The sequence below is a fragment of the Electrophorus electricus genome, chromosome 23 (assembly GCF_041902795.1).
Source record: "Electrophorus electricus isolate QZ-2024a chromosome 23, ASM4190279v1, whole genome shotgun sequence".
Lineage (NCBI taxonomy): Eukaryota > Metazoa > Chordata > Actinopteri > Gymnotiformes > Gymnotidae > Electrophorus > Electrophorus electricus.
In genome coordinates this window covers 3180001-3197500 of record NC_137519.1, presented here as the reverse complement: position 1 = coordinate 3197500, position 17500 = coordinate 3180001, and the positions used below count along the sequence as shown (strand labels likewise).

General features: G+C 45.1%; 1 protein-coding gene across 1 annotated transcript; it reads right to left on the bottom strand.

Moving 5' to 3' along the window:
- Nucleotides 1-4540: 4540 nt before the first annotated feature.
- On the bottom strand, nucleotides 4541-6502 carry arl4ca (ADP-ribosylation factor-like 4Ca). Its single transcript, XM_027022981.3, has one exon. The coding sequence runs from the start codon at nucleotides 5817-5819 to the stop codon at nucleotides 5241-5243; it is 579 nt and encodes a 192-aa protein (XP_026878782.1). The 5' UTR covers nucleotides 5820-6502; the 3' UTR covers nucleotides 4541-5240.
- Between the last annotated feature and the right edge of the window lie 10998 nt (nucleotides 6503-17500).

Genomic DNA, 17500 nt, shown 5'->3' with positions numbered 1-17500 from the left:
GAGTGCTTTAGAATGACAAATGTTTGTAAATGCACTGATTTAGAGGTGTGTCCCAGTACTTTGGATATAGTGTGTATTAATATATTGACTGATTTTAATACTGATTTTTAAAAGAATTTAGTTTATTATAATTTATTGCCACTTTTTAACATTTTATTACTATTTACATTTTTGGCAATTGTCATGTTTACTTACAAACTATTGGTTTTGGTAACACTGTACCTGGTACAGTCATGCCAATAAAGCTACCTTGAATGGAACTGAAATGAATTGAATTGAATTGAAGATTGAGAGAGAGAGAGAGAGAGACAGAGAGAGAGACAGAGAGAGAGAGAGAGAGAGACAGAGAGAGACAGAGAGAGACAGAGAGAGAGAGAGAGACAGAGAGAGAGAGAGACAGAGAGAGAGAGAGAGAGAGACAGAGAGAGCGAGAGAGCGAGAGAGAGAGAGAGAGAGAGAGAGCCAGAGAGAGAGAGAGAGAGAGAGAGAGAGAGAGAGAGAGCCAGAGAGAGAGAGAGAGAGAGAGAGAGAGAGAGAGAGAGAGAGAGCCAGAGAGAGAGAGAGAGAGAGAGACAGAGAGAGACAGAGAGACAGAGAGAGAGCCAGAGAGACAGAGAGAGCCACCTTAATTTGGTGGCTACTTCACTTTCCTGCAGCACGTTAAACTCCTTTTCCTGGTCCCAACCACCAGTTCCAGTCGGAACGCCAGAGCTGCTCCTGCTCTCCTGGCTCTGCCCAGTCGCCGTGCGCAGCACATGGGTATGTGCCCGTGGGTGTCGACTTCCAGCTGACGGCCTGTGGTACCGTACTAGCAGAAACAGCCCTACCAGCTGCAATCAAAATCCGACTGAGGTTTCGGAGAAAGTGTTGCTATGATATCAGGTTTCTCTCCATCTTTCTCTCTCTCTCTCTCTCTCTCTCTCTCTCTCTCTCTCTCTCTCTCTCTCTCTCTCTCTCTGTGGATATCTGCACTCGTTCAATCAGGTTATCTGCAGAAAGAGTCGAACACACTTCCAGGCAGAGAGAGGAGGAAGTCAGACAGGAAGGGACGAGAAGAGCGTTAAAAAAAGGTGCTCGCTGAGCAGGAGAAGGAATAAGGTAAGAAGCGGTGGGGGTTGGGCAGGTGTCATATAAAACGACAGGAAGCAAGGGATTGCACGTCACAGCTGCCTGAGAGGGAGAGAGGGAGAGAGGGAGAGAAGGAGAGCAAGAATATGACGGTATTTTGGGACACTGTGCACACTTTGACAGTGTCACGGAATAGTCCCCTGTACAACAACATGGACTCGAGCTCTCTACGCAGCACCAGAACCAGTCCTCTGGATGGTACCGAGGCCCAAAGCTAGGCAATACACAGGCCAGACTACCTGAAGCCAATCCTCCACAGTACTGGCCTGGTTGAACGCTGCCATTTTACTTTAATTATGTTTGTATTTATAAACTGGTTTATATTTTCAGAGTTTTCTGTTTGCTTATCTATTGTGTTAAATGACTAAGATTTCAAACAGACAATGATAGCACACCTTAAACATCACTGTCATCAAAGACGCTTTGTAAATTCCAAACAAGCTTGCAAACCAAACATGCAATTTGCATTTAATTACCTATTTCAAGATACAAACACTCTATTAAAGGCATCAAAACATGGCTTGGTTAGCAATTCAAATAAATCAGATATGTAATCATCTCTTTGTGTAGATGTAAGTTTTTGTGGAGCAGTGATAGAACAATCATTAAATAACATGACAGACCAGTGTCAAAATAGGAGATAAATATCAACTTGCCCACGGGAAACATTTACATTTACATTTACAGCATTTAGTAGACGCTCTTATCCAGAGCGACTTACAAAAGTGCTTTGCCATTTACTAATAGAATATATTCTATTCTATTCCATTTACTAATAGAATATATCCAAGTACAGTATAGTAGGTTAGAATTAAACATATAATTAAACACAAATACTGTAGAATACAGGGATGAATGCTGATACCTAGAAGAGCAAAATGCATAAGGTCTGGAAACAGAAAGGCAAAACTCCACTATACAAAAGAGCACAAAACTTGGATCACTGAGCAGTGGAGAAACATCTCCGCGTCAGATGAATCCAGATATCTGTTGCACCGATCCTGACGGGAGGGTCAGAATTGGGCACAACCGGCATGAATGGATGAAAGCTTCCTGTCAGGGCTCAGGCTGGTGGAGGTGTGGGGAGTGTTGTGTTGGCACACCCTGGGTCCTCCGATACCTGCGGATGGACGTTGGGGCGGCAGGCTTACCTGAGCTTCGTGGCCCACCAAGTTCCTCCCTTCACGGCAGCTGTTTACTCGATAGCAGACAGCCACTCACAGCAGGACAATGCACCACGCACCATGTACAGTCATGGATCGTGTCCATGAGGTTTTCTTGCTTCCTCGGCCTTCACGGTCCCCAGATCTTAATCCGATATCCCTCTCTGGGATGAAGTAGAATGAGCTGTTTAGAGGAGGGCCGGACCTAAATCTAATTTGTGGCAACTATGAAAATACCTAGTATATATATATATATATATATATATATATATATATATATATATATATATATATATATATATATATATATATATATATATATATAATTGATCTAAGTCAGACTGTTGCCTTGGTAACTAAGTTATTGACATAACTTGACATAAGTTGTTTATACAAAGAACTATGAATTATCTGTGTTTCTGCATCATAAGTGCCTGGTTTATGATCAACTTGTCTCGTGCAGACACTGACCCCAATGTCAAAACCACTGCTCAGTGAAAAAGGGCTGAACTCTGCCACCTCCTCGCGCGCAGAGAGCCGCCTCACTGTGCATGATGAGCTATGAGCTATTTATGAACATTAATCTTTCTATGTGATTTCAGAAAGTACCCATTTCTCTATTGGGACTTTAGATGAGAGAGGGATTAATTATTGATATACATATATAGATTTCCCATTACCTGAAAACCCAAAATAACTCTGTCATCCACTGAAATCATGATGGCTTTTGAGAAGGTATGATGAGAGAGAGAGAGAGAGAGAGAGAGAGAGAGAGAGAGAGAGAGAGGACTATAATAGTAGTTCATCCCTGCATCAGTTAGGCCTGTTGAATGCAGCATTAAAACAGGTCAAATGTTGGCTGAACAGAACCTTGGATGCAAAATAACCTCTAAATACCTTTTACACTGGCTCACAGTAAAATTTCGTATTGATTATAAAATACTTCTAATGACCTACAAAGCATTGAATGGTTTTGCCCCACAGTTCCTTAGAGAACTTTTAGTACATTACAATCCACCACATCTGCTTAAATCAAATGTGCAGCTCTTTACTAGTACCAAGAATAAGAAAATCTACCTCAGGGGTGGTATAAAGCTTTTGTTATAAAGCTCCCACACTATGGAATAGCCTTCCTGTAAATGACTCAGACACACTCTGAATATTTAAGTCTGTAGAGTCAGGCATTTTATTAACTACTTCCCATCTTAGGTAAAGGTGTAGATCTGGTGGTCCAAGGGCACTGAGAGTTCTGGTAAACGGGGATGTTATGATGCTGTCACTTCACCTCTCTTTTGTCACTCGAGTTTGTTGGCTGAGAGCAGCGGAATGTTGATGTTCCAGGGAGCCTCGTGCCTGTGGTTCCTTCTGGCTCTTTCCTTCTAGCTGTGCTGCCATAGCGAGACCAGCCGGAGTCCATCTTTGCACATTATAGTTCCCTTATTTACACACCCTCAAACCTGCACATGCCTAATAACACATTCTCTCTTTCTGCCTAAGTACACCTACCCCTGATGTCATGATGTTACAGAGCCTCAACCCGTCTGAGCTGCCATGGCTCCTCCCACCACCCCCTGATGCCCCCTGCTGTAGCCCACCACACCTCCACCCCCTTTTATTTTCAAGATTCAGATTATTACCAACAGGGCATCCAAAATCGGCATTGTGCTTGTCTGTGTGCAGGAGTGCATGCAGGTGTGTGCGCGCGCGTGTGTGTGTGTGCTTGTGTGTGTGTGCTCGCGTGTGTGACCTGGTCTGGATTTTTCCACCATGGGATTCCTCCTGCCCACGGTGGCTTTACTAATTACACAATATGTAAGACTGCTATTAATATCCATTTTCAATCTAGTTGAGCTCTAGGAGTCCATTATCCAATTCCCTCAGGTAGATCAGAACAGAGGCATTCTCTCTCTCTCTCTCTCTCTCTCTCTCTCTCTCTCTCCCTCTCTCTCTCTCTCACACACACACACACACACACACACACACACACACACACGAGCTCATATCAGCCCGTGACCAGCCATTCACATTGACCATATTAAGAGTGAAATCTCCAGTTCCCATGGTTCAGGCCTCGGTGAAATTACTTTACAGGAAACTTTGCAGAAGAAATGTAACATTATCAAACAGTTATGAGAGCACATAGTTTGACAATAAAGCTCACGTTTGAAGATTTAAACGTGAAAGGAATCTTTGTAGTAGATACAAGTCAACAAAAGACTAATAAGAATAATAAAATAATAAAACTGCAATAGTTTGGGTCAATTTATTAAGCTTTTAGCTTCATTTCTGCGTAAGCAATCCATTCCGCTACCTGGATCAATAATACATGGCCTCATATCCAATGGTGCATATATAAAATAAGTAATAATAAAACAATAGAAATGCATTATTAACATAAAAAATATTATCCTTACTGCATATTACCCAATCAGGATGAGTATGTTCTAGACACCTGCTGACTGTCTTCATAGGTTTCTCTTCATTTGTCACTCTGGGTTTGGTGTTAACTACTGGTTAACTACTGAAAGTGTCTTCTTTAATGTGATAAAAACAAAATATACAATAATAATAATAATAATAATAATAATAACTTCGTCATTATCACAGAGAGGGTTCAAGCATTGTGTGGGGTTTCATAAAGTTGTTACAAGCCATTAACTAAATCACTGAGCTACATTCTACAGAATAAGTCAAGCAGCTACAGAACGGGGGCCTGCCCGTTTTTGCTTTCCATTTGCATTTCAGTTTGGCTGCGTTTCACGTCGTTTTTTTTTTTTTTTTTTAACGGCCTTTAGTAATTTGGTTAATTATTTTGAACAGAACATGAATCAGCACGCAGCAGCAGCGTCTTTACACGCAACGCAGCGGCAGGGTCGCAAATCCATCAACGTCGAGCGCGGAAGCGTGCCAGAGCGCACCAGGGCCACGGGCGCTCCAGTGCACCGGCGCTTATCGTTTTTTCTTCTGTTTCAAGGATTTCCTGCGCTTGACAATCATCTCATAAAGTTTGTCCATGCCCTCGTGCAGGCCCTCGCCGATGATGGCGCACGCGGGCTGGACGTGGTAGGTGGTCGAAGGGCCCAGCTCGTGCAGGGCCAGGTGCCTCTCGAGCTCAGCGACGGGCAGGGATCTGGGAAGGTCCTGTTTGTTCGCGATGACCAACAGCGGCGTCCCTTGGTTTTCGGCGAACTTGGTGACTTTGTGCAGCTCCGTCTTGGCCTCTTCGAGCCTGTCGACGTCCACTGAGTCCACGACGTAAATAATCCCGTCCGTGCAGCGACTGTACGACTTCCACAACGGCCGCAACTTTTCCTGCCCACCGACGTCCCAGAAGTGGCAGCTGATTCCCTTCGCGGCGCCGTTGCTGAGTCGTATCCTCTCCGTGTTGAAGCCGATGGTCGGAACCGTGTTTACAAACTCGTTGAACTTGAGGCGGTAGAGGACCGTCGTCTTCCCCGCGGAGTCCAGTCCGAGCATAACGATGTGCAGAGACTGGAACGCGGCGAGGTTGGAGAAACTGTTCCCCATGATTGTAGGTTAGAGGAATATCAGTGTACCATGTGGATCAGGTGGATACGCCGTCACCAGCTGTCGGGCATCCCCCAGTTAGTATGCGGTGATGGGTACAGCGGGTATGTTGTCGGTTACTTCAGTTATTCAGCCGGTCCAAATGACGTTGGATAACGGGTGCAAGTCGCACGCATGATCCCGCTGCGTAATCCAGTCGACCGCAGAGCGTGTCAGTCTCGAGTGGATCCTGCGGTCATCCCGTATAAAAAACAGACAAACGCTATCGTTTTGCACTCCCGTTTCGCGAGAACCGAGAGTAAGACGTGGTCTGGGTGAGGCTAAGGTGCGGGGGAAACGCCGTCCGCTGCGTGCACTGCAAACCTGTTTGCCAGCCGGCGCCTCTGCAGCGACGGACCATGTAAATCCCCGTTCGGATATTCTGCAACGCTGCACCTTCCGCGTGAGACCCGTGGCGCTCGTCGGCGTGATACGCACACACACACATACACACACACACACACACACACACACACACACACACACACACACACACACACACACACACACACACACACACACACACACACACACACACACACACAGCACGTTCGCCAGGCGCGGGGCTCCCAGTCTGGTGCCGAAGCGGAGGCGCGCTTGCGCTGCCAGACCTGACTACTAGCGACGCGCGAGAGTATCAGAACTCCTCCCACGCGGAACGGGGCACGGCGGACGCGCGCCGGCTCGTGCTGTGGGCTGCTTTCGGGTCACGCTCCCTGACTGTGGATGCAAGGCGCATCCTCTGTTCGGCGTCGTGAATGCACCTACTGCGCACCAGAGGTTTAGTTAAATCTCTCTCTTGTCCCCGTTTCTAATTCAAATCTGACATCTCTCTCCCTTACATGCTTTGCTGGAATGTAAAGGGAACCCAGCAAATCTGAACATACAACCAAATAATGACAGACGTTGAACAGTAATTTCAAAGAAAGACGTTAGGGATATGCTATAAGACTTGTAGGTATCAAATGATCTGTCCAAATGACCTGAATTTGTCTGTAAACACGTGGTGGTTTTTTGTTTAGTTTTTTTTAGTAATTCGATGCAAAAAACAACATTGTGCTATGTAGCTCCCCAGTGTACGCGCGTCAGTGCACACCTGTGCTGACGACAATCTGTCGATCTGCGGCGTTATATCACTTAAGGATTCAAAATAAAAGACAACCGAAAGGAAGTAATAAGTTTGATCTTACTAGACTTCTCTCTAGTTTAACGACTCCTCCTGGTTGAAAGCGGTATAACAGTTTTGTTCTGGATGAACTCTGAATCTACCCCCCCCCCCCCCCCCCCCCCATCTCCCGGTATGCAGTAGGCTTGTAGATACCCAAACTCAAATGAACTCATAAGCAAGAGGATAAAACATCGAAGTGACACTTGTCATATGTAACAGAGAGCTACAGATCTCACTGGGAAAAGTTGGGAAGAATGGCAGCGAAACTAAACATGCATCTGTCATTTAACTCCAGAGACGCAACTTTAGCACACACAGAATTAAACACAGTATAGACTTAGGTGCATTTTGAGGAATACTCAAAATTCCGTATATATTGAATAGGATGTTATGTTGACTTCAACTTCAGTCAAGTGTAACTTCATGCGTCATCCAGGAGATGGCAGCATTGGGTTAAATTACAATTATGGAAACGTTCTGTTGCAGAACTGGCAGTAATTGGCAGCAATCTGGCAGCAATTTGAGAAACAACAACAAAAAGATCTCTGTTACTTTTTAAAGTAAACGAAGGATTTAGTATTCATATAAACTGTTTCTGCTTCCATATGCTTGTAATAATATAGTAAATACAGCAAATTGTTATCAAGCATTTCGGTGAGACTTTATCTTGAACGGTCGTTTTTAGATTAAGCATACACTTAACAGACTCTCAGTAATATATCAACTATGTAGCAATATGATCTGAATAGATTCAGTAATCAAGAGATTTGTAAATAACTGTGTACATAAGATTTGTTTACAATCTGATGAATTCAGTTGTTTTCACTTTATTTGGAGTGTCAAAGTTCATATCTGTAGATGTTAACCTGAGAAGTCACTGACAATGTAACAGATTTAATGCATACCGCACTAGCATACCCAACACACTGTTATAGACATGCTGTTGACAACATCATGTGACTGGATTTCAGCTGGTTTTTGGTTACGGTTATGGTCAGGATTAAGGCCCGAGTGAGAGGTACGATTAGGTTTTGGGTTGAAGTTAAAAGTAGTTGGGTTGGTTTGAGACCTGACCACTGGTGTGTGACCTATGAACTGTTCCAGTTATAAGTAATCATGACAACAATTGCATCCAAACTCCCCCCTGATTAATTCATGACAATATCACTGAATCCATTTACAGCATTTAGCAGACAGTTATAACAATTATGACTGAGCACAACTTGAGGGTTAAGGGCCTTGGTCAGTGGAAACTTCACAGTGTTGGGGCTTGAACTGGCAACCTTCTAATTACAAGTCAAGTACCTTAACCACTGAGCCACCACTCTAGAAAGGACCAGCTGAAAAGGACCACTCAGAATAAGGTGTTACCGTTTTCTAAAAAGTATCAGCATGACCTTAACTATCACATAGATTTATGCTTGATCTGCCATGGTGATATCTGTGCTGTGATGCTCTACGGATTACGCTGAAGGGGTCGTGGCACCGACATCAACACCTCCTGAGGAGGTGAAGTCTCATTCTGAAGAGGTCACTGGACGTCCGTGCTCAGGCGGACACGCCGCCGAGCGACGCAGGGAGAGAGGGAGGAGTCTACCCGAGGAAACAAAAGCCAAAGTTCCTGCCATTCTGTTCCCCTTAAAGCTGGAAGGAAACAGGAAGGAAGGTGTGTGTGTGTGTGTGTGTGCGTGTGGATGCCTGTGTGCATATTTTCCAAGAATGTATTTTTTAACAGTGAAGCCAGATCAAAGTCTTTTTTATTCTGGAGAGGGAAAAAAAAGCTCAATCTTTTTCAGAGGGATCGAGTTTATGTCATATGCACTATTTACACCATTTCACAGGGATCGCTGCACACTGTTTACATCATTTCGGAGGTATCGGGCCAAGTTCAGAAAACCTGCCCTCACATTTAACGTGACCGTATCAGCAAACAGTGCTGCGATATTGTCCTTTTTTACATATTCTCCATGACCAAACGTCACTCCACCCGAACCTGTGTGATGGGAAATGTCCAGGTAAGAAACTGGATGATCATTCCTCTAACGGGGTTTGGTCACACACGCAAGTCATCAAATCCTGTACGCACACCCATTCAGCTAATTGCCCCATTTGTTTAAAAGGTTCGTTCTGGTGTGATCAAACTTTGTGACTTGTAAGAGTACAAGGAGCAGGACTCGATTGGGACGATCTCAGAACGGACAAACGGTTTCCATAAGAAATGCAAGTTTTGGTGCTACAGAGGAAGTAACAATAAACAGATAAAGACAGAAACGATACAGTTTTGCTTCTCTGCTGTGATTTTGCAGAAGTACTGAAGTCATCACGGCAGCGCAACCAGTGTTCGTGAAAGTTACAAATGCGTTACAAATGTGTTACTGCCACTTACTGGCAGTAACTGGCTGTTTTAAACATACCACTGGCCTCATGACTGGGGTTAGTCACTCATTTGTATCTCTGTATGGCCTCATTTACATGTCAGTTTTGATTGGCTTTCACCTAGGACACAGGTGAATTTAGCACAGGTGAGTTTACTCCAGTGTAATTGTCACCACGGTGACTTTATGAATAGAAATTAAATATCACGCCGAGATTTTGCATTTCGTAGCGTGGTTATTGTTGAATTTTATGAATCTGGCCCATCATGTTTCATGTTTGCCCTGTTCACACTGTTCACGCTGTTTCGGAGGGATCATGTTTACACCACACGCCATTCAAGTGTTAACATGCATCACCATTTAAGAGGTATCATGTTTACACAGTTTACACTGTTTCTGTACTGTGCTAACACTGTATATGCTGTTTACACCATTTTAGAGGTATGATGTTTACACTGGCTAATCCCAGTCCTGCTATTACAGGTCAATTGTCATCCAAGGCATGTCCAACAGGGAAAGGGGGGGTGGGGTGGAAATGATAATGACAGGAATATCACGTCTGCCCCATTAGGGGCACGGCCACACTCAGCAAAAGCATTGGGGGGGGGGGGGGTGTTCTTGCATTCCCAGCCAATTTTCAAGGATTATGACATTCAAAGTAAAGATGTGGGGCGTGGAGGCCAGCAGATATAATTTTAGACAACACAGCTCCCCTGAGAGGAGGATCTGAATATCCCAGTTGGTAATAGATTTTTCCCTCACATAAAATAGAACTTCTAGTACAGATCCTGAACGCACCTCACATATGGTACCAAAAGGGATACCAACTCAAGCCTTTCTATGCCAACAGAAACCGCAAAACCTCTCGGGGTCCCAAAGCCTAAGATACAAAAACACAGCAGTGTTGAGCTGATGAGTTAACACTCCCCCAGTGTTGAGAGTTACAAAATTTCTCTTAAATAACACATGACTATGAAAAATATGGATATCGTGCTATAAGCAAGAACCTTTAAAGTGAATTTAAGAAAATATGCAAAAACAAAGAAAATGTCCTTAGACCTCGGGGGTTAAATAAACAGAAAACTACGTTTTCAATTGCAGCCAATGAAATGTATAGGGGTCTTCATAAATATTAAGACATGGTAAACTAATCTTTTATTTATTTGGCTCTACTTGTTTACTTTGCTTCAGTGGAGAATTTATTCCCAAAGAAAACCAAAATCCTGTTGGTCTGAGTAAAAAAAAACCCAGTTCAGTCATATAAAAAAGGTGATTCCCAAATCATGTTTTTTCTGTGTGATTAAAAATTCTTACAGTGCTGTAGCCTTTTTAAAGATAATGCAGAAGAAACGCAGGCTTGTGGTGAATAACCTTCTGGGCAGGCGGTGAAATCCAGCTGGGTCACAGCACGAATGAGTGAAACTTCTGGAGGACAGACAGGTGTTATCTGTGTTGTAAACCATGTGAGGTAGGAGCTCCAGAGAAGGATATGACAGGAAGAGGAGTGTAACACAGTGAAATAGCACAGTCACACAGTCAATAAGAGTGTGTACTACACAGTCAATAAGAGTGTGTACTACACAGTCAGTAAGAGTGTGTACTACACAGTCAATAAGAGTGTACTACACAGTCAGTAAGAGTGTGTACTACACAGTCAATAAGAGTGTGTACTACACAGTCAGTAAGAGTGTACTACACAGTCAATAAGAGTGTGTACTACACAGTCAATAAGTGTGTACCTCACAGTCAGTAAGAGTGTGTACTACACAGTCAATAAGAGTGTGTACCTCACAGTCAGTAAGAGTGTGTACTACACAGTCAATAAGAGTGTGTACCTCACAGTCAGTAAGAGTGTGTACCACACAGTCAATAAGAGTGTGTACCTCACAGTCAGTAAGAGTGTGTACTACACAGTCAATAAGAGAGTGTACTACGCAGTCAGTAAGTGAGTATGTAATGCAGAGTCAGCAAGCAGTATGGAGTGTGTAATTCATGATCAGTGAGGAGTATTATGTGTGTAACATGCGGTCAGTGAGTGTGTAAGATGCAAACAGTCAGTGCTGTGGAGGGTCAGACATGGTCAGTGAGTGTGTCTGGGGCAGTGAGCGTGGTGGAGTGAGTCAGGGCCAGTGAGCGTGGTGGAGTGAGTCAAGGCCAGTGAGCATGGTGGAGTGAGTCAGGGCCAGTGAGCGTGGTGGAGTGAGTCAAGGCCAGTCAGTGTGGTGGAGTGAGTCAGGGCCAGTGAGCGCAGTGGAGTGAGTCAGGGCCAGTGAGCGTAGTGGAGTGAGTCAGGGCCAGTGAGCGTGGTGGAGTGTGTCAGGGCCAGTGAGCGTGGTGGAGTGTGTCAGGGCCAGTGAGCGCGGTGGAGTGAGTCAGGGCCAGTGAGCGCAGTGGAGTGAGTCAGGGCCAGTGAGCGTAGTGGAGTGAGTCAGGGCCAGTGAGCGTGGTGGAGTGTGTCAGGGCCAGTGAGCGTGGTGGAGTGTGTCAGGGCCAGTGAGCGTGGTGGAGTGAGTCAGGGCCAGTGAGCGCAGTGGAGTGAGTCAGGGCCAGTGAGCGTAGTGGAGTGAGTCAGGGCCAGTGAGCGTGGTGGAGTGAGTCAGGGCCAGTGAGTGTGGTGGAGTGAGTCAGGGCCAGTGAGTGTGGTGGAGTGTGTGGTCACAGTCTGCTGCACTACCACCCAATAGGGAAGGAACATCAGGAAGTGCTTGTCATTAAACACACACACACACACACACACACACACGCACACAGGACCAGGGGAAATTCTTCTCATCAAACACATGCACACAAAGACAGAAACAAGCAAGCCAGCAAACACACACACACAAACACACACACATATATATATATATATATATATATATATATATATATATATATATATATATATATATATATATATATATATATATATATATATATATATATATATAAATTTTTTTTTTTTTTTATAGACACACACAGCCAAACAGAAAACAAACTGCCCATTTCCAAACCGTAGCTGTTCATGGTTGGAATGCCCTTAAATGAATCTTTCAGAGATTTGCTCTCAGTTATTAAGTCAGACTGCGGTTGCCGGGTAGAACACAGGGGGGAATGCAGGATTTTGGTTGTGTGACGGTTTCACAAGTTTACAGACTCTAAAATACCCTAATCCCCACACCCTGCTGTTAGAGCGGAACTGTTTACCCTCGCCATGGAGTCCTGGGATGTATTCCACCGAGGAGCCCCGGTGGTTTCTATGCGATCTGTTTGCTACATGCTGCTTCTTTGGAAAAAAGATAAAGCAGTAAAAAAAACTTAAGAGCTTGAAGCAAACATTACATAAAAACAATGTACAAAAAGAAGGCAGGGGTCATAATAACTGTGTAAAAGAAGGGATTTGGTTTGTTTTAAATTGTTTAAATTCAAGGATCTTTTACTTGTTAAGATGTCATGGTCTATGAGAGTAATGTAATGCTATTACACGCTGAGTGTGCGCACGCGCGTGTGTGTGTGTGTGTTTTGAAGAATGCCCTTGTCTCAAGGACTATGAGAGGAAGACGAGTTGATAGCATTATGATGTAAGGGGAGCATGTAACTATAGCAGCAGGGTGGGCAGGGCCAGCCGGGTCTGGAAGCTAATTGGCCCAGGTGTTGCTTGGGCTCTCATTGATTTGGTAAGTGATGTGGCCCTGAGATCAATAACTCAGACGAGCAGCACTCTCAGGTGAACACAACGCGAACTGCACACAATCCGACGGCACCCGCACAGGGACCCCGGTTCAATCTTCTCCCCCTCTCTCTCGCTCTCTCTCTCTTTTTCTGTCTACCTCTGTCTTTCTCTCCCATCCTCTCTCTATCACTCTTTCTCTCCCTCTCTCTCTCTCTCTCTGTCTTCCTTTCTCCCACACCTCCTCTTTTTTCACTGCGTCTTGTCTTTAGGCAACGCTCCTCCTCCATAGCTTAGGGTCACAAGAGCGCACACACACACACACACACACACACACACACACACACACACACACACACAGTCTGTGTCATTTGCTAAGGTGACATGTGGTCTGTCTGTCACATGAGCAGCCGTCCTGATCATCCTGTTTTTTAACAAATGCCCTACCCCTCCTCTCCTCCCCGGACCCCCCGGCTAATGTTGGCATTCACAAACAGGCCTTGACTGGGAAGAAACTTGCTTTAATTGAGACCGTTAATCAGGGTTGCCAGGACGCAGCCAGGGAATCAGTGCTAAGTACATCCGGACGGGAATTTCTGGAAGCACTCGGTTTTTCCAGGCGTGGCTCAGGCCCATTCTCAGTAGTCAGGAAATTTTACTGATACACTGATAAACAGGACTGTAGGTTTCTTCTCATCGCTGTCACTCAAAGCAACCCTCATGAAATGACACGTAGTGGTTGGTTATTTGGTTATTTGAGTGTATCTTTTACATGTTCAGGAGGTAATACATAATTACCAACCACCAGGTAACCCACAAGCATTTATGCACTTACATGGTGTATTTTTCACAGCCAAGCCACACACACACACACGCACATGCACATGCACACACACACACACACACACACACACACACACACACACTCACACACTCACACACTCCAGGTGTTCACTTCAGCTCCCAATTTTCTGTCCATCTTCTTCTTAAGTGCCAATCACTCTTCTCTGATTTTCTCTGAAAATCTGTCTCTCCATCTCTGACACGCATGCAAACAACTGCTTGTGATAAACGCTTACTTGTGATAGAAAAAAAAGCAAAGAAATGTAAATGTTTTTTTTTTTAGCATATCTGTAAAAAGGAAATGTGCAATCACACATAAAGGAACCACAAACACACACACATGACACTTCCTAGAGCAGAGCCAGGAGGTTCAACGGATACGCACAGCTCCAGGGTTTAGTCAGGTCTGTGATACAAATGGTCGCATTCAAATCACCAGGTCTTTCTCCTAAAACCGTCATTAAACATTATCAGATCACAGTGCATCAAATACAAAGTGTATGGAGAAGAGAATGGTATATGACCTTACTGTAAGAGAGTTGCATGCTAATATATGTTACCACCAACATATATAAACATAAATTCATGACTGAGTATGATTTTTATTGATCTCTTGCGTTGGGGTCATCTTAGCCTCTCTCATGAGCTAATTCAGGTGCAGTAGCATTTGCTAAGTTCTAAATCCTGCAGTGCTGTGGCCCTTGAGGAAACTGTAGCAGTATCGAAGCCTCCGCCCCGCGCCCGCACCGAAAGAGCTCTCTACTGGAACAGCCTTATCGGATTAATTTCATCCCTCTAGCATTTGCGATGATGTGAAGTCTCCCATATAAAACCCTCTCTGTTCCCGTCACTTAAACATCGAGAGAGAGCGAAAGCCACAACTCCGGGCTGAACTACACCGAGGGTGCGCGCATTACGGAGCGTTCTAGGGCGTCCCAGAGCTTCTTTAAAGCCCACGACACGAGAGCGCTTCCTGGACAGAGAGACGCAGCGATCCCTGCGTGGCCGACAGAGCCTCCCTGCTTCCCTGTCTCACAGCAGGCTTTATAATCGCTTTATGAATGGGGAATGAGCAGGGCAAAATGGCAAACCTAAGGGGCATGCGGATTTCGCAGGGACAGACCTGGCAACCGCCTCTTCCTGCGATTAGAGAAGGAGCAGCCAAGCTCTGGCTAATTAATGCTGCAAGCTCATATAGTGCTGCAAGAAAAATTGTAGATGGGATTAGTATTAGTAGTATATCAGCATAGGTGACAGTCAATAGCACAGCGAGTCATCCCCCTGGCGTTATTTCTTCGGACGTTTTACAGCGTTTCAAATTTTTAACATTAAACAGCTTTCATATGCCGAGGGGAGCGGCTGTTTCACATGTCCCCGTTGCTGATGAAATTACAGTGGGTTGCCAGGAGTGTACCTTTTCAGCAAGGACTCTCTGCCAGCATGCCATGCAATTATGGAGATGAGAGAGAGCCCACACACACACACAACACTTTTATATTCCAGTTCAAGCAAGACAAATTGTGAAAGGCTCACTCACTACTGTTATGAATCTAGCCACCATGGCAACCTTAATTCAAAAGAACATAGAAACGAAGACATGAAGTAGGTGGGGGGAACTATATTTGTTTATATATATATATATATATATATATATATATATATATATATATATATATATATATACACACACACACACACACACACACACACACACACACACACACACACACACACACACACACACACGCTGCGCACCAGAATAAACTAGTCAGTGCTAGACAGGCTAGTCTTATTTCAGAAACTGATCTACTGAGATCTCTAAGGTTTCCAGAAGATGGTCCGAAAAAGAGAAGCTCCTCAATGAGCTGCAGTTCTGTGGGTGAAAACACTTCGTTGAGGCCAGAGATCAGAGCAAAACTGTGACAGGTGTGCTGGGATAAGAATGACCAGACTGTTTGGAGCTGATAGACAGGCAACGCAAAACCAAATAACCAGATGGACTACAGTAGCAGAAGAGCACACCAGGTGCCACCCCTGTTAGCTAAGAACAGGGAGCTTATGCTACAATTCACATGGACTTACCAAACCTGGACAATAGAAGATTGGTCAGATTGGTCTTCATTTGTGCTGCGATATTTGGATTGTAGGGTCAGAATTTGGCATAAAACAACTTGAAAGCATGGATCCATCATGCCTTGTATCAATCATTGAGACTGGTGGTGGTGGTGGTGTAGTGGTGTGGAGGATATTTTCCTGGCACATTTTGGGCCCCTAAATAGCAACCGAGCATCGTTTAAACGCCACGGCCTGCCTGAGTGTTGCTGCTAACCATGTCCATCCCTTCATGACCACAGTGCGCCCGTCTTCTGATGGCTCCTTCCAACAAGATAACGCACCATGTCACAAAGTTTCTTAAACATAACATTGAGTTCACTGTACTCAAAATATCCACTACAGTGACCAGATCTCAACCCAGCAGGGCACCTTTGTGATGTGGTGGAACGGGAGGCTCGCATCATGGATGTGCAGCCGTCAAATCTGCGGCAACCGCGTGAGGGTATCACGTCAACGTGGTGCGAAACATCTGAGGAATGTTTTCATCCAGCACCGTGCTGAATCTATGCCAGGAAAATGGTCAGCAGCTGTGCAACTAATGTGCCTCTAAAATGTCCTGGGAGCAGCTGCAATTAAACCTGAGTGTTAATTTATTAGTGCGGTACCCACCTCTCTTACTCCCTGCTTCAGGTGCTTCAATGTCTGCTCCCCGGCCCCAACTCTACCCCCAGCTCTCTCCAACCCTGCTTCGGGGTTTTTTCTGCTGACGATGTTTTCCCTACCCCGCAGGGACAGCAGGGCACGGGCAGAGACAGGGGTAGAGGAAGAGGAAGAGGAAGAGGAGAAACAGGAGCGCCTTGGCCATTGAAAGGTTCACCTCTCTCACGCGTACGGAGCTGACCACTGCGGTAAATAAATGGCAAATGTGCGATGGATAGCATCCATAGGTCACGCTGCACATGAGTAAAGCGTCCTTGCTCTGCGTGGGTAACAGGAATCACTGGTGTGTTGTAGCTTCTTCTGGTGTTCATGCCTATTCAATGAACCAGGCCTCTTGCTCGGTGTGTAATGTACTGCTCGCTCTCTCTCTCTCTCTCTCTCTCTCTCTCTCTCTCTCTCACTGGGGGGTGGGTGCCCGTATGAGGGAGACTGTGGAGAGACGTTTCCATGGAGATCAGCGCTACATAAAAGCACCGGCATTAGCACGGTCACGGCAGATGTCTCGCAGCTTCTTTTGAGTATGCGAGAACACACACGCACACGCGCACACACAGAGGGAGATTTTGGTTTGTTCATACACTTGTTTGTCTCCATCTGCTAATGAGCTGGAAATCAGGCCCATCATAATTCTCATCCTCTTCATCAGTCCTTCCCGTGAGGCAGGTCAGACCCGGGTGGGACGCCGGAGACTTCTGTGGTGGGCAGGAACCATGTGCTGCGACTTAAGAGCGGAGTTCAATACAGGCGAAAGTTTCTGCGAAGGTCGTGCAAGATAAAAACCTGCGAAGAAGACAGAAGCTCCGGGTCTTCAGCCAGGCCGTCTCCAGCT